At 37.6% G+C, this 25,285-nt stretch overlaps 1 protein-coding gene and 1 gene segment (V, D, J or C); both read right to left on the bottom strand.

Annotated features, from left to right (window-relative positions):
* The window catches only part of LOC100617727 (T cell receptor beta constant 2), a gene marked incomplete in the record, with an annotated part of 296,241 nt that overhangs the window by 232,133 nt on the left and 38,823 nt on the right, over positions 1–25,285 (bottom strand).
* Positions 4,198–5,455, bottom strand: LOC103100040 (T cell receptor beta variable 11-2-like). The segment is given in 2 exon segments: positions 4,198–4,922; positions 5,011–5,455. Coding segments are annotated over 2 exon segments (480 nt in total).

The following is a 25,285-nucleotide window of genomic DNA, read 5'->3' as shown; positions in this document are numbered from 1 at the left end:
CAGATTGGATTAGAACCCAAAACCCTACTATTTGTTGTCTTCAAGAAACACACATGAGGCATGTTGATACTCACCAGGTTAGAATTAAAGGATGGAGTAAGACCTTTTGGGCCTCAACTGATAGAAAGAAGGCAGGAGTTGCAATCATGATATCTGACAAAGCCAAAGCAAAAATAGACCTGATCAAAAGGGATAGGGAAGGTAAATATATTCTGTTAAAAGGGAGTATAGACAATGAGGAAATATTACTAATCAACATGTATGCACCAAATGGTATAGCATCGAAATTTTTAATAGAGAAACTAGGAGAATTGAAGGAGGAAATAGACAGTAAAACCATATTAGTGGGAGACTTGAACCAACCACTATCAAATTTAGATAAATCAAACCAAAAAATGAACAAGAAGGAGGTAAAAGAGGTGAATGAAATCTTAGAAAAATTAGAGTTAATAGACATATGGAGAAAAATAAATAGGGACAAAAAAGAATACACCTTCTTTTCAGCACCACATGGCACATTCACAAAAATAGATCATATACTAGGTCACAGAAACATGGCATACAAATGCAGAAAAGCAGAAATATTAAATGCAGCTTTTTCAGATCTCAAGGCAATAAAAATATTGATCGGTAAGGGTACATGGAGAGCCAAATCAAAAATTAATTGGAAATTAAATAATATGATACTCCAAAATCAGATAGTTAGAGAAGAAATCATAGAAACAATAATTTCGCTGAGGAAAATGACAACGGCGAGACATCCTTTCAAACCTTATGGGATGCAGCCAAGGCTGTACTTAGAGGAAAATTCATATCCCTGAGTGCATATATTAACAAATTAGGGAGGACAGAGATCAAGGAATTGGAAATGCAAATCAAAAAACTTGAGAACAAACAAATTAAAAACCCCCAGAAGATAACCAAACTAGAGATCCTAAAAATTAAGGGAGAAATTAATAAAATCGAAAGTGACAGAACTATTGAGCTAATAAACAAAACTAGAAGCTGGTACTTTGAAAAAACAGACAAAATAGACAAAGTACTGATTAATCTAATTTAAAAAAAGGAAAGAAGAAAGGCAAATTAACAGCATCAAGGATGAAAAGGGGGATCTCACCTCTAATGAAGAGGAAATTAAGGCAATCATTAAAAACTACTTTGCCCAACTATATGGCAATAAATATACCAACCTAGGTGATATGGATGAATATTTAGAAAAATATAAATTGCCTAGACTAACAGAAGAAAAAATAGATTTCTTAAATAATCCCATATCAGAAAAAGAAATCCAACAGGCCATCAAAGAACTTCCTAAGAAAAAATCCCCAGGGCCTGATGGATTCACCTGTGAATTCTATCAAACATTCAAAGAACAGCTAACTCCAATACTATACAAACTATTTGACATAATAAGCAAAGAGGGAGTTCTACCAAACTCCTTTTATGACACAAACATGGTACTAATTCCAAAGCCAGGCAGGACAAAAACAGAGAAAGAAAATTATAGACCAATCTCCCTAATGAATATAGATGCAAAAATCTTAAATAGGATACTAGCAAAAAGACTCCAGCAAGTGATCAGAAGGGTGATCCACCATGATCAAGTAGGATTTATACCAGGGATGCAGGGCTGGTTCAATATTAGGAAAACAATCCACATAATTGACCACATCAACAAGCAAACTAGCAAGAACCACATGATTATCTCAATAGATGCAGAAAAAGCCTTTGATAAAATACAAAACCCATTCCTACTAAAAATACTAGAAAGCATAGGAATAGAAGGGTCGTTCCTAAAAATAATAAACAGTATATATCTAAAACCATCAGCTAATATCATCTGCAATGGGGATAAACTAAATCAATTCCCATTAAGATCAGGAGTGAAACAAGGATGCCCATTATCACCTCTATTATTTGACATTGTATTAGAAACACTAGCAGTAGCAATTAGAGAAGAAAAAGAAATTGAAGGCATTAAAATAGGCAAGGAGGAGACCAAATTATCACTCTTTGCAGATGACATGATGGTCTACTTAAAGAATCCTAGAGATTCAACCAAAAAGCTAATCGAAATAATCAACAACTTTAGCAAAGTTGCAGGATACAAAATAAACCCACATAAGTCATCAGCATTTCTATATAATTCCAACATAGCTCAGCAGCAAGAACTAGAAAAAGAAATCCCATTCAAAATTGCCTTAGACAAAATAAAATATTTAGGAATCTATCTCCTGAGACAAACACAGGAACTATATGAACACAACTACAAAACACTTTCCACACAACTAAAACTAGACTTGAACAACTAGAAGAACATTAACTGCTTATGGGTAGGATGAGCCAATATAATAAAAATGACCATCCTACCCAAACTCATCTATCTATTTAGTGCCATACCCATGGAACTTCCAAAAAATTTTTTTTACTGATTTAGAAAAAACCATAACAAAGTTCATTTGGAAGAACAAAAGATCAAGGATATCCAGGGAAATAATGAAAAAAAAATACAATGGAAGGGGGCCTTGCAGTCCCAGATCTCAGACTATATTATAAAGCAGGGGTCACCAAAACAATTTGGTACTGGCTAAGAGACAGAAAGAAGGATCAGTGGAATAGACTGGGGGCAAGCAACCTCAGCAAGACAGTATATGACAAACCCAAAGATCCCAGCTTTTGGGACAAAAATCCACTATTTCATAAAAACTGCTGGGAAAATTGGAGGACAGTGTGGGAAAGATTAGGTTTAGATCAACACCTCACACCCTACACCAAGATAAATTCAAAATGGGTGAATGACTTGAACATAAAGAAGGAAAGTATAAGAAAATTAGGCGAACACAGAATAGCATACATGTCAGACCTTTTGGAAGGGAAAGACTTCAAAACCAAGTAAGACTTAGAAAGAGTTACAAAATGCAAAATAAATAATCTGGAATACATCAAATTAAAAAGTTTTTGTACAAACAAAACCAATGTAACTAAAATCAGAAGGGTAGCAACAAATTGGGAAACAATATTCATAAAAACCTCTGACAAAGGTTTAATTACTCAAATTTACAAAGAACTAAATCAATTGTACAAAAAATCAGGCCATTCTCCAATTGATAAATGGGCAAGGGACATGGATAGGCAGTTCTCAGCCAAAGAAATCAAAACTATTAATAAGCACATGAAAAAGTGTTCTAAATCTCTTATAATCTGAGAGATGCAAATCAAAACAACTCTGAGGTATCACCTCATACCTAGCAGATTGGCTAACATGACAGCTATGGAAAGTAATGAATGCTTCAGGGGATGTGGCAAAGTGGGGACACTAATTCATTGCTGGTGGAGTTGTGAATTGATCCAGCCATTCTGGAGGGCAATTTGGAACTATGCCCAAAGGGTGATAAAAGACTGTCTGCCCTTTGATCCAGCTATAGCACTGCTGGATTTGTACCCCAAAGAGATAATAAGGAAAAAAGACTTGTACAAGAATATTCATAGTTGTACTCTTTGTGGTGGCCAAAAATTGGAAAATGAAGGGATGCCCATCAATTGGGGAATGGCTGAACAAATTGTGGTATATGTTGGTGATGGAATACTATTGTGCTCAAAGGAATAATAAAGTAGAGGAATTCCATGGAGACTGGAACAACCTCCAGGAAGTGATGCAGAGTGAAAGGAGCAGAACCAGGAAAACACTGTACACAGAGACTGATACACTGTGGTACAATCGAAGGTAATGGACTTCTCCATTAGTGTCAATGCAGTGACCCTGAACAATCTGCAGGGATCTAAAAAAATACTATCCACAAGCAGAGGATAAACTGTGGGAGTAAAAACACCGATGAAAAGCAACTGCTTGACTACAGGGGTTGAGGTGATATGACTGAGGAGAAACTCTAAATGAACACTTAATGCAAATACCAACAACAGGGAAATGGGTTCGAGTCAAGAACACATGTGATAACCAGTGGAATCGTGCATCAGCTATGGGAGAGGGAAAGGTGGTGGGAGGGGGGGTGGGGAGGAAAAGAAAATGATCTTTGTTTCCAGTGAATAATGTTTGGAAAAGACCAAATAAAATAATGTTTAAAATTAAAAAAAAAAAGAGTTAATGCTAGAGTTTGCTAGGTGACTTATTGGATAGAAAACCAGACCTAGAGGTGGGAGATCCTAATTTCAAATCTGGTCTCATATATATCCCAGATCAGTGGCCCTGAGCAAAATTCCAGTTGCTTAATTCTTACCACTCTTCTGCCTTGGAACCAATACTTATTATTGATTCTAAGGTGAAAGATGACACTTTTGGGGGAGGGGAAAGAAGTAGTGTTCCCGGTATTACCTAAATCAGTTTATTTAGTTCTTCTGGAAGGGGAAGAAGGGAAGAAGGAAGAAAATCTAAATTCTAAAATGTCAAAGGACAATTATGGATAATTGTTTCTACATGCAACTGAAGAGTTAATCCTCTAATCCTCTATCTCCCTCTGCAAGAGGGTAGGGGGACAGCTGAAACTAATTTCTCTTGATCCCTTAGTGGGGGAATAGCTGGGAGGAGTCTTGCACAGGTCTCAGGAAAAGCGTATAGGGAGAAGAAAGATATTTGTGTATAGAGAGGCACTGGTGCTGCAATGCTGTGGTTGGACTGCTGGCACAGAGATACACAGCAGAGTCTTTGAGTTCTGTGGTTTTGATCGTCAGGATAGACGGTGATGACTTGGGCCATATAACTGAGAATCGATCTTTGGAAAATTGAGTGTCATCGAGAATTTTGTTGTTCTGAAGATATACCAGCAACTCTATTCCGTTCCCTGTGACCTGTTGGTACCAGTAGAGTCCAGTGTGTCCAGAAATGGGGTGACATGTCAGGTTCACTTGCTGTCTTATCTCTGTGACAAGCTGTTTTGGTGTCTGGGTGACTTCAGCATCTGTAAGTCCTGCAAGTAAAGGAGATAGAAGCAGAGAGTTGGGGAAAGTAGAGTCAGTACCTTACAAGATGGGATTTCCAATGACCTTAGACCTTACCTGCTCCCAATAGAAAAATGGAAATGCAGTGTAGGAATTTGATGCCCATGTGAGGGACAAGCCAGGCATGAATCATCTTGCCAGCTCAGGCTCTGATATCTGGAAGCAGAGATATGAGATCACCTGGTCTCAATAGGCATAGTCTGTCTTGGATGTCACTATCTCTGTCAATCTCAATGGTCTCATGAACACCCCTAGAGAAGAACATGCACACTCTATGGAACAAGGTAGGGAAACCTCAGTCCTTTTTGCAAACATAGATGGCATTAGCCTTTGTACTCTGTGTTTGTGTGAATAAATAAGGAATCCTAAGCATCTTATCAAGGCTCAACTATTGCTATATTCTTTGAGAGCCTGTCTAGTAGTGATTAGCACAATGTCTCACTATTCCTGGTTCAGTCAACTGTTATTACATTTCTAAATCACTTTGTATTTATTCATATTTTTTTTTTTGCCAAAGATCTACTTACAGACAGTTTCTAGGTATCCTGTCAAAGCTAAGTAAGGAAAAAGTTGGGAATTCTGATCACAGCTACTATTAAAGAAACTACAAAAACTAACTTCAAAAACCAGGGTCTCAGCTTCAGGGAGATTTAAGCAAACACGGGAGAAAAGGATGGAAAGTGTTCATCTTTAAAGTGATTAATTAGGGCAACCAAGTGGCTCAGTGAACAGAGTCAGGCTGGGAGAGAGACATCCTTGGCATGACCCTAAGCAAGTTGTTTAACTCCAATTGCCTACTCTTTTGCCTTTGAATCAATACTTAGTATTGATTCTAAGACAGAAAGTAAGAATTAAAAAAATGATAAAATAATAAATCTAAAAATGAAGAAGTAATTAAATTTAGGTTAACAAACAGAAACCTACCTGCAATCAGAAAAAATATTTTATGATTTCTAAAGATCTACAGATATGGGACTGAAATCAGTTACATAAACATACATCTGCTTGTGTATTTTCAAATCACTTTCTGCAAAAGTTATCTTTCTCAATATAACACAATTTTATCCAACATATATATCTGTGACTATTTTATTCAAAGCACTGGGAATGCAAGGATAAAATATGACAGAGTCTGTGCTTCAAAGTGCTAATAGTGTAATAATCTTTACTGGTTTTACTTAGCTGGCTTATTGTTATTGTCAGCCATGTCATTTCAGTCATGTTCATCCAACTCTTCTTGATCCCTTTTGGGTTGTTTTTTTTGGGGGGGGGGAGATTGCCTTTTTTGGCAGAGATACTGGATTTGGTTACCATTTCCTTCTTTCCTTCTCTGGGTCATTTTACAGATGAAGAAGCTGAGGCAAATAATGTTAGTTGACTTGGTCAGGATCACATAGCTACTAAGCGTCTGAGATCAGATTTGGACTCACAAAGATGAAATTTCTAGACAACAGACTTGGCTTAGCTGACTTTCTCTTGTTCATAGTAGTCACTTTTGTTATCATTTGTTAATTGAATAATCCTACTGGCTATAATCAGATCATTTTACTGCACTTAAGACAGGTAGCAGTGGCTGAGAGAACAAATGGTCAAAGTGTGTAGGCTTGCCCTAGCCTCCTGGTATCAGTGACACAGAGGTGGATCAGGTGGGCAAAGCCATGGGAATTATTTTCAGTCATCTTTTAAATTTAACAATCTGGGTCAAAGACAGAGCCCTGAACTGTGACTCTGGACATGGTGATGGGCATTTATTTATTTAATAGCATTCAGGAAGATCTTCCTGAAAATGTTTCATGAAAAACCTTGTGAAAAGAGATTAGGATGCAGGAGAATAGGAGAGAGACAGACAGACAGACAGACAGACAGAGACAGACAGAGATAGAGAGACAGAGAGAGAGGGAGAGAGACAGAGAGAGAGAGAGGGAGAGAAAGATAGAGAAAGACAGACAGAGAGAGAGAGAGAGAGAGAGAGAGAGAGAGAGAGAGAGAGAGAGAGAGAGAGAGAGAGAGAGAGAGAGAGGAAGGGGGAGGATATAGGAGGGCATATTCTTTAAGCCTACAGGCAAATTCCAGAAACTCTCTCTCCTTCCCTTTGCCCTAGTGATATTAGCAGGGATAAAAATGTCCAGAAATGAGAGGTCATATCTATCTCATCTCTGTGATTAGATTCTTGAGCAATTCAGTTATCCCAAATTAATAATGTCTGTGAAAGGAAAGAGAATTTAAGGGGCATGAGAGAGAAAAGAGTTAATGCTTCTATTTAGCAAATCCAATTTGGGGATTTCCCAATGACACATATCTCATCTGTACCCAGAAGACAGATGGTCACCCAGAAAAAGAATTTAATACCTGACAAAGGTAAGAGTAGACAACATTCTACCAACTCAGGGACCTGATGTTAGGAATGAAATTCTTGACTCTACCAATCAGCATATGTTAATAGCATCATTTTTCTACCTCTGTGCTGTAACCAGTAATGATAGATTCATATCCTAAAAATACCGTCAAGATCTTCTAATCCACTACCACCACCATTATCCATTTTATATGGAAGGAAACTATGATCCACATTGAAAAAATTACTTTTGCTCAGTGTCACAAGTTTGGGCGATTATTTCCACATCCCACCCAGTCCTCAATATTCAAATCTATCAATTCTAGGCAATCAACCTACATCTACTCAATTTCTACCTATTTCCCCCTTTTCTACTTTTTGTTTCCAAGCAAATACACATGTAATCCTCCTTTTATATGACATCTCCTCAAGTACTTGAAGTCAGTTGTCATTTACCACTGATGCTTTCATCTGATTGCCCCCGTTACTTAATGCTCACTCTGCTATGACTTTGTGTTAATTTAGTTTGTCTCCCCTGATAACATGTAAGAGTCTTGCATTCAAATATATCACTTTAAATTTTTTAACCCCAGGATTTTGTGCAATGACTACAAGTGCTTATTGACTGATTGACAGAGAAATCTTGTGAAATCCCCAAACCCAAAGTAATGACAATCCCATAGACAGAATTAAGAGGAGAAATATTAAGTAATCTCTTTCCTTTCCTTACTTATTGGCAAACAATACAAGAAAATATGCTTCACAAAGAGTTGCCTTTACTGAAGTTTAGACCTGCAGGAAGTGGACATCAAGTGAAATAAAAGTGATTTGTGCTCTCTGGAAGAAGGTGTGACTTGACCAAGAAAAATGATTGTGTAGCCAGTCTGGTCCTCTTGGGAGTTTCTGAAGGATGAGATACGCAAATGTCTATTGGAATAGTGTCAAGAAGACTATTTGGAATCAAGAGGTTGGGCCTCTAAAAGTCCAGGCTTCAGTTTTGTCAGCTGTAAAATTTAAGAGTTGTATTAGATGATCTCTGATATTTCTTTCAGTTACAAATTATATGTGACTTGAGAAAACAGAAATATAAGAATTTTGAAATAATGAGACAATTCATTTGAAAATAATTTACTGCCCCCATGTGGAAAATGAAGTCAATAAGTCACTGAAGATGCCACCTTTTTTGTCTGAGCTAGGGAACTGACTCTGTCCTTTGTGCTGTGCCTGAGAGTCACCCAGGAGTGTAGAGCCTTTACTCTGGTAGAGAGCAGAGAAAGAGAAGTGTCTGTTTGCTTGGATGTCATGGTTTCAAGTATCTGAGGATACTATTTGGGACTTTCTGCATCATTGTGAAAGGACTTCTCCAAGGTCAAATGTGTAGTAAGCATCATTTTTAAAATTTGAATCTCAGTATTGATTCCCTTATCATTATAAAATTACTAGCATTTAAATAGAGCTTTAAGGTTTGCAAAGCATTTTACATTTATCATCACATTTTATCCTCATAATAACTCTAAGAATTAGCTACTATTAATATCCTCATTTTGTAGATGAGGAAACTGAAGAGATCAGAAGTTAAATAATTTTCCCTGGGCCATATGGCTAGGAAGTGTCTGGGGCAAAATTTGAACTCAGACCTTTCTGATTCTAATCTCATAGTTCTGGCCAGTATGCTACTTAACTGCCTCTAGTATTCTGTAACCTCTAAGTACCATACTACTTCTGAGGATTCTTTTAACTAAAACAATTCTATGATTTTATAATTATATGAACATTGTCCCAATTTAAAGATGAGAAAACTGACTCAGATTGTTGAATTAATATATTCAAGGTCATATGAGTAATACAAATAGTGTAGGAACTATTCTCCTTGTAAGTCTTATCCCAAGAGCTATAGCACCTAGGTCCCACAGTGGATAAAGCACTGGGCCTGGAGACAAGAAGATCTGAGTTCAAAATGAGACCCTGAATTTAACCCCTATTTACCTCAGTTCCTCATCTGTAAAAGTAGGGACACACTGGAAAAGGAAATGACATACCACTCCAGGGTCTTTGCCATGAAAACCCCATGAACATAGTCTATGGAGTTCCAAAGCATATGACTTGATCAAACAACCATACAACAACAACAAAAATAAATTTAAGTGACTAGGTTTCATTATCCTAATATATAGAGAGAATTGTAGTTTCCATGACTCTAGTGATTCAAAATAAAACAAAACACTTCAGGAGAACAAGGGATAAAAGGCAGGATCCAAACATTTAATGAAAGGATTGCTGCTTAGTGTCCTTTAGGGGTGATTGCATTGGGATCTTTTTTCAGATATTGGGTTAGATGCTTCTTTATAGATTTTGATGCTTTCTACAAGCAACAACAGCTGGAGGATGTATATGTTGCTATCAAATCACTAGAAGGTGACATAAAGAAAAGATAAGGGAAAGACTGTCTCATAAAGACCTTCACCATCAGAAATAAACTCCAAGTCTCTGGATGGTACATATGAAAGCTATAAGCCTAATGATTTATCACAGAGGTCCTGGTAGTTCTCTTATCCCAGGATGAAAGAAAGAGTAGCATCTTTTCTCTATTACTGGCACCATTTTGGTAAAACCCTGACTCTCGTCCTACTGCATTCTTCTGAACCCCTTTCTTTGTAGGCTATCCTGACCAACCTCTTTCTGCTTGAGGAGAATGGAGATCAGATTTAGTGGCCACTAGGACTGTAGATTTGTGGTGATAAACATATTTATTACAATGCTTATATTGTATATTATATATTTTTTAAAAACTTTGAAGCTAAAGGACCAGAGTGCAACTCTTGGCTTGAAAATTCACCATACATAGCTGCTCTCAGGCAAATCATTTCCCCTCTTCAAGTCTCAATTTAGTCATGGTTAAAAAGAGAGAGTTGAGCTATCTGATTGCTAATGTTCCTTCTAATTCTAAATCTATGATCCTGTTACCTGGTCACCCAAACATGAAATTCTAATGAATGTGAAACCTTCCCATTTCCTCAACTTCCTACTCTCTATCTCCCCTGGTACCCAATAGTCCAGGATTAGTTTAGGCACCCATATATTTTTCTTAACGTTTCATCCCCATTCACAACCCCAATTAACGTTTTTCTGTTTCCTGTGCTGGGGAAGATTTCTTCATAGAATGAGGTTAATTTGTGGTTAAGCTGTGGTAAAACTGTTTAAGCTGCTGGCACAGAAATACATGGCTGAATCCTCTATTTCAACAGGTTGGATTTTCAGGTTGCAGGATGAACCATTGGGCTGATCAGTAATGAATCAAGTCCCATACATTCCTGAACTATTGATGACTTGATTATTGTCATGATATTCTAATAACTTCAGTTCTTTTCTTGGAAGGTATTGATACCAATAAATATAACTATGTCCTTTGTTTGGGTCACATCTCAGCACCACATTTTCTTTCCTCTCAGTGACCAGGCTTCTTGGGATCTGGGAGACTCCAATATCTGCAGAACCTGTGGAATAAGAGATAACATTGGTAGAATTTACCTTAAAGTGGAATATTTGGAGCTGGGTATGGCAAGTCCAAGACAAAGATTTCCCAGTTGTGTCTAAGACTAACCTGATTCCAGGAGATGAACAGCGACACAGTTGAGGACCTTGATGTCCATGGTGATGACAAGAAAAAAGTAGGCAACTCCCAGACTCTGGTCTAAAACAGTTATCTGAAGCTTCTTAGTTTACAATTGGTTGTTTTTATCCATAACATGACACTTCCCACAGATTCCCATTTCCCTTTAGATGCTTTGTATCTCACAGGCAAATGGGAAGAGACATTTTCCCAGTCCAAACACCTATTATAAGGGTTCTAATCATTAGTGACTCTATTATTAATTAGAAATAATCTATTATTCATGATTCTTACTCATCACCTGCTTCTCTATTAATGATTACCCATACAACTCACTCATGCTTTTAAATACCCAGCTTCTTTCTATAAGGAAGTTTTTGTACCCACAAACCAACTTCCTATCCAAGTAACATGGAGAGGACTTCTTATAATATTGAGTTGTTGAATGTGGAGCCAAGAGAGGGGTTTATGCCCAGAGAGGAAGTAACTCTACAGCACTGTGTATGCTGATAGCACAGAGGTATATAGCTGAGTCGCTAATAGTTAGGGATTTGACAGTGAGTAAACAGAAGTTCATTTCTGACCGATGGGCTTGGAAGTTTTCAGAGATTCCCTTTTCCCTGGTACCATCTGCTATCTTAAAGTGGTAGAAAAGTTGCTTTGGTTCCTGTCCTAGTTTCTGTTGGTACCAGTACATATAATCATAATTCTGGTCCTGGTCACATCTCAGTGTCACGACTTGACCTTTGCCTGTGACCAGGTATCTCGGGGTCTGGAGAACTGCCCCATCTGTCAAACCTGTAAGGGGAGGAGAGAGAAAGTAGGAGGCTGAGTTCAGGTGAGGATCTGATGTTGTAGCCCAAAGAGAAAGGTTCAAACTCAGGCCTGACCTCTTTTTCTGTGCTGAGTACTCACCTACTCCCAGGAGGCAAATGATGGCACAGATGAGGAGTCTGGTTTCCATGATGGCATCAGGAGAGGAGTGAGGCATCTCTGAAGACCAGGGCTCTGGTTTGTTGAAGTGGAACATCTGTGGGACTCAGGGCTGGAGGACTCTTCCTGTACCTTAAGTGTGACTTGTCTGTGATGCTGTAACACCTATGGTCTCTGGATCTCATTACACGAGGAGCAATTTACTCAGAACAAGAGTGAAGCATTGGAGATATAAATGAACAGTCCCTTCAATCATCCATTGATGGACAGACAAGGCGGCATTTACTGGACACACTCAGCAAACAACCAAGTCAGAGGCAGCAGCCTCCTAGATAATAGAGTATTTACTGCCTCTGGGATCAGAGGACTGAAAACCCCTTACTCTCCATGGGACCATGGGCAAAGCACTTAGCTCTCTTAGGCTCTTATAGCCTCATGTGTAAAATGAAGGTTTGGATTAAGGGAAATCTGAAGTAAACCTGAAAAAGCCTCTAGGAGATTCTTTCTGAAGTCTTTGTCTTATGGAGGGAGGCAGTCTGATCTTCCTTCTTCTTTAAGCCCTCTTCCTGGCTTGTGACAAACCATCCCTCATCCTTCTCCCACTTCTCAGATACTTTTTGCATAGTTCCTTTTTCCTTATTAAAATGTAAACTCTTGGAACAGCTGGGTGACTCAGTGAAGAGAGAGCCAGGCCTGGAGAGTGGAGTTCCTGGTTCGAATCTGGTCTCAGACACTTCCTAGCTGTGTTACCCCTGGCAAGTCACTTAACCTCCATTACCTATACCTTACCAGCCCTCTGCCTTGGAACTGATAATCAGCATCTAAGACAGAACCTAAGGGCTTAATGTATATATATATATATATATATATATATATATATATATATATATATATATATATATATATATAAGCTTTTTGAGGCCAGGAGCTGTTTTTCTTTTTGCTTGTATCTTTATATTTCTGGCACATAGGGAGGACTTAATCAATCCACGTCTCCTTCTAGCCTTCTGAGGTCCTTCCAAGTTTTAGATCAATGAAGAAAGGTTTTATGGGTGAGTTCATTTCTAGAAGACTCATTTCATTAAGATCTGGAGAAATGTGGGTCTAATACAACCATGCTTTAGTAATGAGGATTAGACTGATTATCCAAAACTAATTTTCTTGCTTCCTACTCAGAATCTTCTGGATTTTAGTGGCAAATGGGATTGAATTATATCTGCACTTGTTTTGTTTTGTTTTATCACAACTCAGCCCCTTTTCTTTTTTCACCATTCCATCTACTTCAGTACTAGGTGGCAGGGTTAGCAATTATAGAAATAGATTTTGTCATTTCCATTTCTTTCTGCCATCCCTAAATTGACTTTAGAGTTCCTAAAACATGATCTTGTTTTATTCCTTCCCAATCCAGATATAATCTTCCTGTCCCACCTCAGAAAGTCTCCCTCTGTGGATATCCCCAGTTCCTTCTCTGGATATTCATTGGATACACACAACTTTCTAGTAGCCAGTGGGGCTGAATCTCCAAAGATTGAGATCCATGTTATATTTTGTTACATGTTATATTATGACTGTCGCCAGGGACAAAACACATTTTGGCAGAACTTTGACCAGCTTAGATCCTTTACTGCCAATCTTTCCTCCTTATCCATATAAGCTAAGCATTAGAATATCTTATTAGTTTTTCTGGACTCTCCCATCAATACCCATTTATCACCTCCCACAGTCACCTATTACTAAACTGCTTATCTTTTACACTCTTTCAAACAAACAAAAAAAATCCCCTGATAATATTCCTTTTATGATTTCACAAGTTCTCTTCCATTATCATTTTCTGCCCCTCCCAAAGATAAGAAGTGGCACTAAACTTGACATGTTTAGTACTAAGTAAAATGAAAAATTGTCACTAAAATGTCCCTGAGGACAGTTCTATAGGGTAATACTCTCACAGATGTCCAAACACATCCCAGCCTTGCAGACCATCAGAATGATTGTCTTGAAGAGGACAGCTCTCTGTTTATATCAGTTTTCTTGACTGTAAAATAGGGATGATAATCACACCTGCTCCACAGTGTTGTTGTAAGGATCAATGAGATAATATTTGAAAAAAAAAAGCACTAAACCCAGTGCCTGGCACATAGTAGCTGCTATATAAATGATTATTTTCCTCCCTTCTCTTTTCTTCCCCAACATGCAGAGCTGTCTCAGCCATTGCTATTGTGTGTTTCCAGTGGCAGGAATTGCCAAGCCTTGTCCACCATGCAGGTAGTAGAGGAGGTTCAAAGTTTCTCCCTGGGGTCTTTAATCCAAGTCTCTTGCTATGTGAACAAATGCTGAACAAATAGAGGATACTTTTGGAATTTACAGCAGCTACTGTCAGAGGTAAAGGTTTTAACTTTAATTTTGACCAATAGAGCACCTGGCTCCATCAAACACTTTTGCTAGAGGGCTTAGGGAGCCATCATTTACAAAATCCATCAGAACCAAGTTATGCCCTGTAAGTAGATAATATTGGGACCTAAGGAGAATCTGCTTTTGATTTGATGACATCAGATTTGTACCATGGCTTCCTTTATCTAATGAAGCCCTTTGTTCAGCCTTTAAGCGATAAAAGGTAAAAGTACTAAAACCCCTGTGGTTGCTGGAGCAGAGACCAGAGAAAGCAAAGAGGACAGTCAGACTTCATTTCAAAAAAACTTTAAACTTGGAGTTTGGAGTTACTTGACACTCTCCTAGAGTTCCTTTGTCCCTTAGATTTCTGTCTTTTCCAATCAGTTTCTGAATGACCACTATGACTTAAGGTCTCTTCTCTTGTTCCCTTAGAGCCTCTAAGTTATTAGAGAGAATCAAGGAATCTTGCTGATTGGCCCATCTTTAAATTTATCTTGAATAGCCTCACCAGGATCTTACTGTGGCTTCAAAATTCTATATAATTTGACACTCAGAATTAGGAAGAATCTTTGAGGTCATCTAGTCCTGCACAGTCAAACTCAAATAGAAATATGAGCCAAAAAACCACACATCAGGATCTCTGCAGACTACATATTGACTTAGAAAATCACACTTTAATATTATCCATTTTATCATATATTATGTTGTTAAATATTTCCCAAATACATTTTAATCTGGTTTAGGCTGCACTTCGGAGTGTTGTAATGTATCCTTTGAGACCCATGGACCATGTGTTTGATATCTTTGATCTAGTCCAACATCCTAATTTTACAAATGAGGGCACTGACTTATAAAGAAGTTGAGTGACTTACTCAAGGACACCCAAATGATACAGAAAGGAGCAGGATTTCAATATGGGTCCTTTGACACCAAATGCAGAAATTTTTCATGTTCCTCTCCTATCTTTTTTCTATAATATTGATAAACTTCAGTTCCCCTTTATTTTCATTACTATCACCCTAGTAAAAGCCTTTTGTTACTGCCTATTTGGACCAATGCAATGACCTTATAATTGGTCTCATAATCTAGTATTTAAATTATTCCTAATTGGTGGAAATTATATATCAATCATATCATGCTACATTCTTCTCATGTTTCTTCAATGGCTTTGTACTACTTAATGAAAAAAAGTCAAACTCTCTGGACTGTCATTCAAAGCCTTCCACAATCTAGAGCTATAATTCCTTTTGAACATGACTTTAGTCCTTCACTACCTCCACCAAATTGGGCTCTGTATGATCTGTCACCTGTCATCTGTCACTCTGCAGAATATCTTCCATATACAGAAGAGTTGGCTTGCAATGATCTATTCCTGTACTTTGCCATTCTAAAGCCAAAAAGGACACGGAGTATCCTAGAACCTTAACTCTGATCTTTACTCATGACAAACACGTTTTCTTTCAGAGTTATTTGCTGTGTCATGAACAATAATTCTCTTCACACTGAATTGTCCCTGATTTCTCCCCTTATACTCTGTCCTGAACAGCTTTTCTCTCTCAGTTGCATAAAGGCCAGGATACTAAGATGGCATTTTTCTGTACTTGGTGACTTGAATTCACTGATGGTGATTAGACATTTTCCTATCATCTCTTCATCTAGAGGTTTAATCCCCTCTTGCAGCCTAAAGATAGTTTTCTTGGTGAAATGAAAATATAATTAAACTCTGAGTTGAGCAGTTTTATTTCACCACAATTATCCAATATCACTGGACTCTTCATCCTAAGCAAAGATCCTATCACTTCCTTGGTTCCTAACATCCTGGCATGTTTTATTAACAGCCCTTTTTGTTGTCCAAATTTATTACCCATATCTGCTCCTTGACTTTGTCCTCCTGAATGTTATTCTTATGGATCTTTTTTCTTTTTTTGTATTTAATTTTCTGCCCTTTAATCCATCTTCTTTATGTTTCTTTAAAATCTGAACTGATCAATGAGTTCCTTCTGTAATATATCAGTCTCTTTAGACAGGTTAGCCTTTTCTACATCATTGTAATAATTTGTATTTGTGTCATCAGAATTCCATTCTTGAATGACATCTATCTCTCTCTTTTTTAAAACGTTTATTCATTTGTTTGTTACATTAAAATTCCCATGTGACTCTTTATCTCCCTCTTTCCCCTCCCTGCACTAGAGTAGGCATCATTTGACAAAAAGACATATATGTCAGAACTGGCTGACACCGGGCCCAACCAGAGATGAATGAGGCAGAGAGTGAAGTAATAGAGTAAATCTTTATTTAGGGGAAAAGAAGGGAAAAGGGAGGTGGGAGGCTGATTGCAGTAGAAGTGGAAGTGGAGTGGAGGGGACAGAAGGGAGAGTGAGGGGGGAGTCCAAAACCAGAGGATGGCTAGGGGTCTCCACTGGAGTGAAGAAGGGGGCAATCTCTTATAGGGTGGTTGTCTAGGATGAGGTAATCATGTAGCCTCTATTGATTGGTTCAGGTGAAGTTACTTAGGTAAAGTTCATTGGATGACACTGAAGGGGCATGGAACCTTGGTCCCTAGGGGTAGGAAGTTCTCAGGCTTGACAGTCAGTGATGTGGGAGGTCATTTGTCTAAGCCTGATAGGGAAATCCTGATGTCCTGCCCGGTTTTACTAGACTTTGTCTCATAGTTTGGACAGGTGCTGGGGTGTATGGGGGAGCTATTGGTTTCATCAGGGATGGGGGAAAGTGGGGGCTTTGGTCCCATAGTCTATCATTCCCATATTTTGATTTATATAAAAAAGAAAAAATGGGGATGGAAGATGGAAGTTGGCAATTTGGAGAGGGGCCATGAGTCCAAGGGAGGATTGTGGGCAAAGTTCTTGTTCATGAAAACTGCTTCCTGATGAAAGAGGGTGATGCTTCATTGGTTCTCTCATGGTCTCATCTTTATCCCTCAGCCTTTATTGGTCTTGAACATATCTAGAAAAATCTCAATAGGAGAACATTATGGAGGAAGGGAATGGGAAATGAAAAGTGCTGGGAGTCAAGGAGAGGTTAAGTGGGAGAGAGGGCAGGCTCAGGATGTAAGAGATCAGAAAAAAGAAAAAGAGTGAATACAGAGTAGGATACAGATTAGGTTTTTTTCATTAACCTGCTCATAATTTCTTGCCATGTAGTAGTATTCCTTTAAAAACATATTTGCACATGAGCCAATTTTCATTCTAGAATCTTAGGCTATGGGTTTCTACCTATCTTTTCTCTGAACTCTGAATATATCCTCCCTTATGCCAGATATGTGGGTCACAAAATTTAAGATGGCATAATCACTCCCTCCCAAGAATCCTACCTAGTTATTTTTCTATAACTAGCTCATTCTTATTGCTCAAAATCAATCCCCAGAGAGCAAAAACATAACTTCAGTATTCAAGAAAGAAGTGCCTTCTTCATGAGATAGACAGACAGATAGACAGATAGACAGACAGACAGATAGATAGATAGATAGATAGATAGATAGATAGATAGATAAATGGAAGAATGGATGGATAGATGGATGAATGGATAGAAGTTTAGAAAGTACAAAGCTTTCACATATCCCTTGATTTTCTCTGAGTAAAAATATTCTTGGGGCATCTAGGTGATATAATGCAAGGCCTGAATTCATCTTCATGAGTTCAAATCTCACCTCTTTGCCACTTCGCCAGCTTTGTGACTCTGGACAAATCACTTAACCTTTTGATTTGCCCCAGTTTCCTACTCTGAAAAATGAGCTGCAGAAGGAAATGGCAACTTACTCTAGTGTCTTTGTCATGAAAACCCCCAGTGGGGACACACAGAATCAGACAGGACCAAAAAGAGAGGGGAAAAAAACCCAACAACATTCCTGGCACACATAAGCTTGATACTTTTAAATAAATTTATACTTCTCAAACCTATTTTCTTCCCAACAGAGGAATGATGTCAAGTTCTTCCCTCATCTATAAGCTTTGCATTCACCTAAGGTACTAGATGAGTTTACTCAGATATTTTCCCTGATGTGCTTTGCATTTCCTGCCATCTCCCACAGAAGACAGCACATAAGAAATTATATCTAGATTATATGTTTGTAAGGGGTAAAGGAAGAACCAGGAGTTGTGTTAAGTAAATAGGAGTCTCAGTTACAACATGGAATATTAGAAGATGGAAGAAGCATTATCCACTGGATAGAGTACAGGACTCCTATTTAACAACTGTGTGACAATGAAAAAGTCACTTTCACTTTCTATTTTTATTTAAGTATTTTTCCATGGTTACATGATTCATGTATTTTCTTACCCCTTTCTCCCCCCCCCCCCCAGCCCACAAGCAATTCCACTGGATTGTACATGTACATGTAGGACTCAATACCTATGTCCATAGTAATCATTTTTGTAACAATCTTTTAAAAACCTAAAACCACACATTTAATATCCATATAAAGAAATGAAAAATTAAATGTTTTCCTTCTGTGTTTCTATTCCTTCTCATAAGTCCCTCAGGACTGTTCTGGATCACTGCATTGCTATCAGTAGCAAAGTCGATTACATATGATCGTAACACAATGCTTCAGTCTCTGTGTACAGTGTTCTCCAGGTTCTGCTCATGTCACTCCACATCAGTTGGTGGAGGTCCTTCCAGCTCATATGGGAATCAAGCAGTTCATCATTCCTTATTGCACAAAAGTATTCCATCACCATCATATACCACAAAATTCAGAAAAAAAGAGTTAGAAAGAGAAACTACATTTAAAATCACTCTAGACAATATAAAATATTTGAAAATCTCTCTGTGAATACAAACTCAGGACGTGTATGAACACAAGTACAAAACACTTTTCATACAAATAAAACTAGATCTAAACAATTGGAAAAAACATTAATTTCTCATGGGTAGATTGAGCTAACATACTAAAAATGACAATCCTACCCAAATTAATCTGCTTGTTCAGTGCCATACCTATCAAACCACCAAAAAACTTTTTTATAGAATTAGAAAAAAAATTATAACAAAGTTCATCTGGAAGAACAAGAGATCAAGAATATCAAGGGAAATAATGAAAAAAAATGTGAAAGATAGGATTCTAGTAGTACCAGATCTTAAACTGTACTTTAAAGCAGTGGTCATCAAAACAATATGGTACTGCCTAAGAAACAGAAGAGTGGATCAATGGAAGAGAATAAGGGTAAAGGACCTTAGCAAGCCAGTGTTTGATAAACCCAGAGAACCCAGCTTTGGGGATAAGAACTCAAAATTTGACAAAAACTTCTGAGAAAATTGGAAAACAGTATGGGAAAAAATTAGGTTTAGATAAACATCTTACACCCCATACCAAGATAAATTAAAAAAGGGTAAATGACCTAAATATAAAGAGTGAAATCATAAATAAATTAGATGAACTTGGAATAGTATATCTGTCAGATATGTGGGAATGGAAGGAATTTAAGACCAAGCAAGAGACAGAGAACATAACAAAATATAAGATAAATAATTTTATTATATTAAATTAAAAAGGTTTTGTATAAATAAAACCAATGTAACTAAAATTAGAAGGGAAGCAACGAACTGGGAAAAACTTTTTATAATAAAACTCTCTGACAAAGGCCTAATTTCCCAACTATATAAGGAACTAAATCAAATGTACAAGAAATCAAGCCATTCCCCAATTTAAAAATGGTCAAAGAATATGAATAGGCAGTTTTCACATGAAGAAATCAAAACCATTAATAATCACATGAAAAAGTGTTCTAAATCCCTCCTAATAAGAGAAAGGGAAATCAAATAACTTTGAGGTACCACCTCATACCTAACAGATTGGCCAATATGAAAGTAAAGGAAAATAATCAACTTCACTTTCTAAGTTTTCAAAGAACGTGAGCATTGTGGACAGAATACTGGAGTAGAAATCAGGAAAACCTGCAGTGAAATCCAGCCTCTAATATGCTGTGTTAGAATGGTGTGTTGATACATATTTAATGATTAGAGCATCTTATTGCAATGATAAGGTATCTGAGGGCCATAAATTTAGTCCTGGCAACATATTTATGGAACAGCCAGTTTCCTCAGTGATTAGAGATAGGGCTTAGAGTCAGGAGGACTCATCTTCTTGAGTTCATATCTGATCTCAGACTAGCTGTATGACCCCAGGAAAGTAATGTTACCCTGCTTGCCTCAGTTTCCTCATTGGTAATATGAACTGGAGAGGGAAATGACAAAACACTCCACTATATTTGTCAAAAAATTCATAAAACCCAAATAGGATCCTAAAGAGTCAAACATGACTGAAAAAATGACTGAATAACAACAAAAGCATCTTTAGAGTTCTATAGATTAGTCTTATGAGGAAGACATAAGCCCCTTTCTCATATGTTGAAATATACTATGGGTTGGAAAAAATATCTAAGATCTAAAGGAACTTTATTCCAAGTTTTCTTGGGGACCTTCATTTAGCCCATGCCTCAGCATCCAGAACTAACTTAACCATAGTTGTGGTGTGTCTTCCTTTACAATCTTGTTCAGATGGATGTGAGAAAGAAGTTAACATTTTTGCTTTGGTCTTTGATCCAAGTTCTGTGTCATTGGCACTGCATAAATAGAGTCCACTGTTATTGGGATTTATATCAGTCACTGTCAGAATGAAGGATTCTGAATTTAGTTCTTTGGGAACTTGGAAAGATCAAAGCCCTTTTCATAGTCTAGACAAGAATTTGGATTGGAAAGGGCAATTAGTACCAGACTCTAATCTGGAAGCTGTTGATACCACATAAGGACTGGAACATTGAAGTTGATCATATGACACTGAATATCTACTGAATCCCCACTCTTCCATATCCCTTTACTTGTGTGATAAAGGATGAAAGGTTTGCAAAAACTGTTGCAAAAACTGAGAAATGCAAACCTTAGAGAATGATTGACTCTAAGGGTCACATGGGAGCCTGAATCTTGGGATCTGGGAAAATTCTATGCCCAATGATGCTTCATCTGAGAGACTGCTCTCCTGGAATGACCTAAGGCTTGAAGAAGGCTTTCTCCTGTGACCAACAGAGGAAAGGGGTTTTCTGGATCTGACTACTGGCAGTATCAGTAAGAAGATCTCTGGACCTACTTGGACATCTACTAACTTCAGATCTTGGCCCTATTTGATTGGACTCCTGTTGTGAAACTTGGATATTGAAAAGTTAATGCTTAGTTTAATTAGATAGTTTAGTGAGTTATAGATATTAGCTTTTAAGATAAATATAAGTGTAGTTTAATCCTAAAACCTTGTTCCTCCCTACCCTTCCCAACCAATAAATTTGATTTAATTTAAATGTTTCCTCTTGTGCTTTCCTCACCCCAAATCCCATCACTTGGCTTCTGTGAGATGAGAGCTTCAAGCCCAAAGCCTGGTGAAGAAGAGGTCCTTAAGCATAGTATATCTGGAGTCACATAAATCCAAATTAAAAGCTCTATATTCAACTTCCACTCTTCATTCCTCACTCCTCTCCCATTACCACATTGCCCTCAAAGATCCCGGGATCATGATTCAATCTTAACTTCAAGAGAAGCTTCCCTATTAGAACCACCATATACTTTTCTTTCTCCCCTATATAGCAAGTATAGTCCTCTGATTTATCTCTCACAAACATTAGAAGATGTAGGGCTTCTTCTCTATTGGCCTCAGTATTTTTCCACCAGTTCTCCAAGTTCTATGGACTTACTGGGGCCAAGAAGTATCAGAAGCCTCAGCATCTCTATTATTAGTGTCCCTTGTTCTCTTGATTTCCTTAAAGACTCTGGATAAGGCAACTGGAATTTGTTTGGTCCCTCTTTCTTTCTTGTCTTTCCTTTTTCTCTAGCAATATGGTAGATTTCTACAAAATCACAGGGAGATTCCAGTCTGCCCTCTGGTGGAGAGCTGTGAGAAGTCAAACGACCTATCCAAGGTCATTATTCTCATTCAACAGTATTATAGTGCATCGGAGATCATCTAGTTTCATCTTACTTTCATAGATGAGAGAATTGAAACTCAAATCAACCAAATGATTTGCCCACAAAAATAGGAAGTAATAGAACTCGTATTCAAAAATAATAGGCTCCAAATCTAGTCCTTTCTCCTCTGCATAACTCAATGAACTCAAAATATTAGTCGCTCTGCTCTCTACTCAAAATGGATAGACTTTTTGAAATAGTGAGGTCATGATCTTTCAGAGATAATTAATTATTCAACCCCATTCTCTGAGAGTAAATATGTAGTGCACTTTCTGGGAGACAAAATATAGGATTTATAGCTTCTGTCCAATTATTGCTATAAAGTTCATTTTCAATCCAATACTCTCTGTACCCCCATGGAACAAATTCTCTGATCATTTCTTTTTTTTTAATTTTTTCTTTATTTTATTTCCAGTTATAAATTTGCACTTCAGTTTTCTAAGGTTACATGATTCATGTTTTCTTCCTCCCTCCTTTCCTATCCCCTCCCGGAGCTGATAAGCAATTCCACTGGGTTATACATGTAGTATCACTCAAAGCCTATTTCCATATTATTCATTTTTGTAATAGAGTAATCTTTTAAAACCCAAACCCCAAATCTCACACCCATATAAACAAGTGATAAATCGTATGGTTTTTTTCTGTATTTTTACTCCCACAATTCTTTCTCTGGTGGTGGGTAGCATCTTTTTCCTTAAGTCCCCCAGAATTGTCCTGGTTCATTGCATTAGTATTAGTGCAAAGTCAATTACATTTGATCATCCCCCAAAGTTTCAGTTACTGTTAATAATATTCTTCTGATTCTGCTTATTTTACTCCACATCAGTTCATGTAGGTCTTTCCAGCTCTTTCTGAAATCATCCTGTTCATCATTCCTTAAAGCAAAATAGTACTCTATCACCATCATTTACCACAATTTCTTTAACCATTCCCCAGTTGAGGGACATTCCCTTATTTTCCAATTTTTTGCCCCCTCAAAAAGCATGGATATGAATATTTTTTTGTATAGATAAATCCTTTACCATTTAAAAAAATCTCTTTGGGATACAAACCTAGTAGTGTTGTTGCTAGATCAAAAGATGTGCATTCTTTTAAAGCCCTTTGGGAATAATTCCAAATTGGCTTCCAGAATGGATGGATCAAAGATACATAGTTCCACCAGCAATGCGTTAGTATTCCAATTTTGCCACAACCCTTTCAACATTTATAATTTTCCTTTTGTATCCTTTCTGAAATACGTCTCATTCTTTTATAATTTTAAAAATATATATAAAGATATGATTTTTTGACAATTGTTTTTTGACATTTTACAATTGAGATTCTCTTCCTCTACCCCTCCCTGGCAGTAAATAGTCTGATAGAGGGTATACCAGTGATTTTAGGCAATACATAGGTTCATATTGCTCAAGCTGTGACAGAAAACACATATCACACATATAATAAAATGCTCATGAAGGAAATTAGATGGAAGATGGCATGCTTTACCCACAATCAGACCCCAACCAGTCCCTTCTTTGGCTATGGAGAGCATAGTCCACCATGAGTCCTTTGTGGATATCTTGGAGCGTTGCTTTGCTGATAATACTTTGGTCCTTCACAGTTGTAGCATACCAGGCATGTTGGCAGCTGGGAAGTATGGTTGATGTATTGATATTGTAAGTTACAGCCCAAAGGGCAACAGAATTCCTAAGCTGCCACAAAGGCTTAGCCCTCACCTTGTCAAACCACATTCCTTTGAAAAGCACATGTCAGGTGAATCCCACCTCCTCTGATCTTGTCATTCTTTATTCAACCAATGTTAAGACCTATGCTATGTTACCTTTTCATTTAATACCTCCCAATCCATACCTCAATAAATTTGGAGGAGATGGTGCTATTCTTCCTCTTGATTCCTGCAACCTTGGAGTTCTTCCTTCTATCTCTCTTTATCTTTCCTAGTGCCACTCTTGCCCATGTGCTTTCTATCTTGGAATACTGTAATGGCTCTGTAGCTAATGCCATTCGTACAATGTTCCACATGTTGCAATTAACTTGTAATATTTTTTGTTTGAGTCTTTGACCTATTTTATCCCATTCTTGCACATTAAGTACCCCTTTTGGTGGAAAATCAGGGTAGGCTTTCAATGTAACTTTAAGCAATGCTTTGATCTTAGCCTCTGAGATCTTAATACCTCTCTTTTCAATTAAAAACTTCAATAACCGAATATAGCAAGTGTGAGGGGAGAAAGTTTGATCCATTCCCTTGAAGAACAGCACGTTACCTCACCAGCCAAGTCCAGGTCGTGCTGTCCAGACTCCAGTCTCATTCCACATCAATCTTCCCAAGTGTCCTGTACACGATAGTTTTTAGCACCTTAAAAAAAATCCACTCCGGGGTGCCAAATATAACAATCCGACCAGCAGTTGTTATATAATTTTCCTTTGTGGGTTATAACTTGAGAAGGAGAAGGGAGCCTGAGAAAAATGGGTGATAAATGAAGACTCAAAGACAAGTTAACTGATATGGGGAGCAGCGCTAGCTCCTATAATGTTTTCCCTTGAAAATTAATTAAAGGAAAATATGATAAATTAGAGAACACATAGAAGTAAGAATTCTGAGATAGAAAGCATGTAGGCAAGAGGAGTGCTAGAAAAGATAAAGAGAGATAGAAGGAAGAACTCCAAGGTTGCAGGAATAAGGAGGAAGAATAGCCCAGTCTCCTCCACATTTATTGAGGTGTGGATTGGGAGGTGTTCAATGAATATGTAACATAGCATAGGTCTTAACATTGGTTGAATAAAGAATGACAAGATCAGAGGAGGTGGGATTCACCTGACATATGCTTTTCAAAGGAATGTGGTTTGACAAGGTGAGGGCTAAGCCTTTGTGGCAGCTTAGGAATTCTGTTGCCCTTTGGGCTGTAACTTACAATACCAATACATCAACCATACTTCCCAGATGCCAACATGCCTGGTATGCTACAACAGTTGATCATAATACAATATTCTTGCTACTATTATAGTGTTCTCTTGGTTCTACTCATCTCACTTTGTATCTGTTTACAAATCTTTCTAGATTTTTCTGATCTCATCCTGCCCTCTGGTCATTTCTTAAGCAA

This window comes from Monodelphis domestica, chromosome 5, assembly GCF_027887165.1.
Source record: "Monodelphis domestica isolate mMonDom1 chromosome 5, mMonDom1.pri, whole genome shotgun sequence".
NCBI lineage: Eukaryota > Metazoa > Chordata > Mammalia > Didelphimorphia > Didelphidae > Monodelphis > Monodelphis domestica.
The sequence above is the reverse complement of the archived record's forward strand: the minus strand, read 5'-3'. Positions and strand labels throughout refer to the sequence as shown.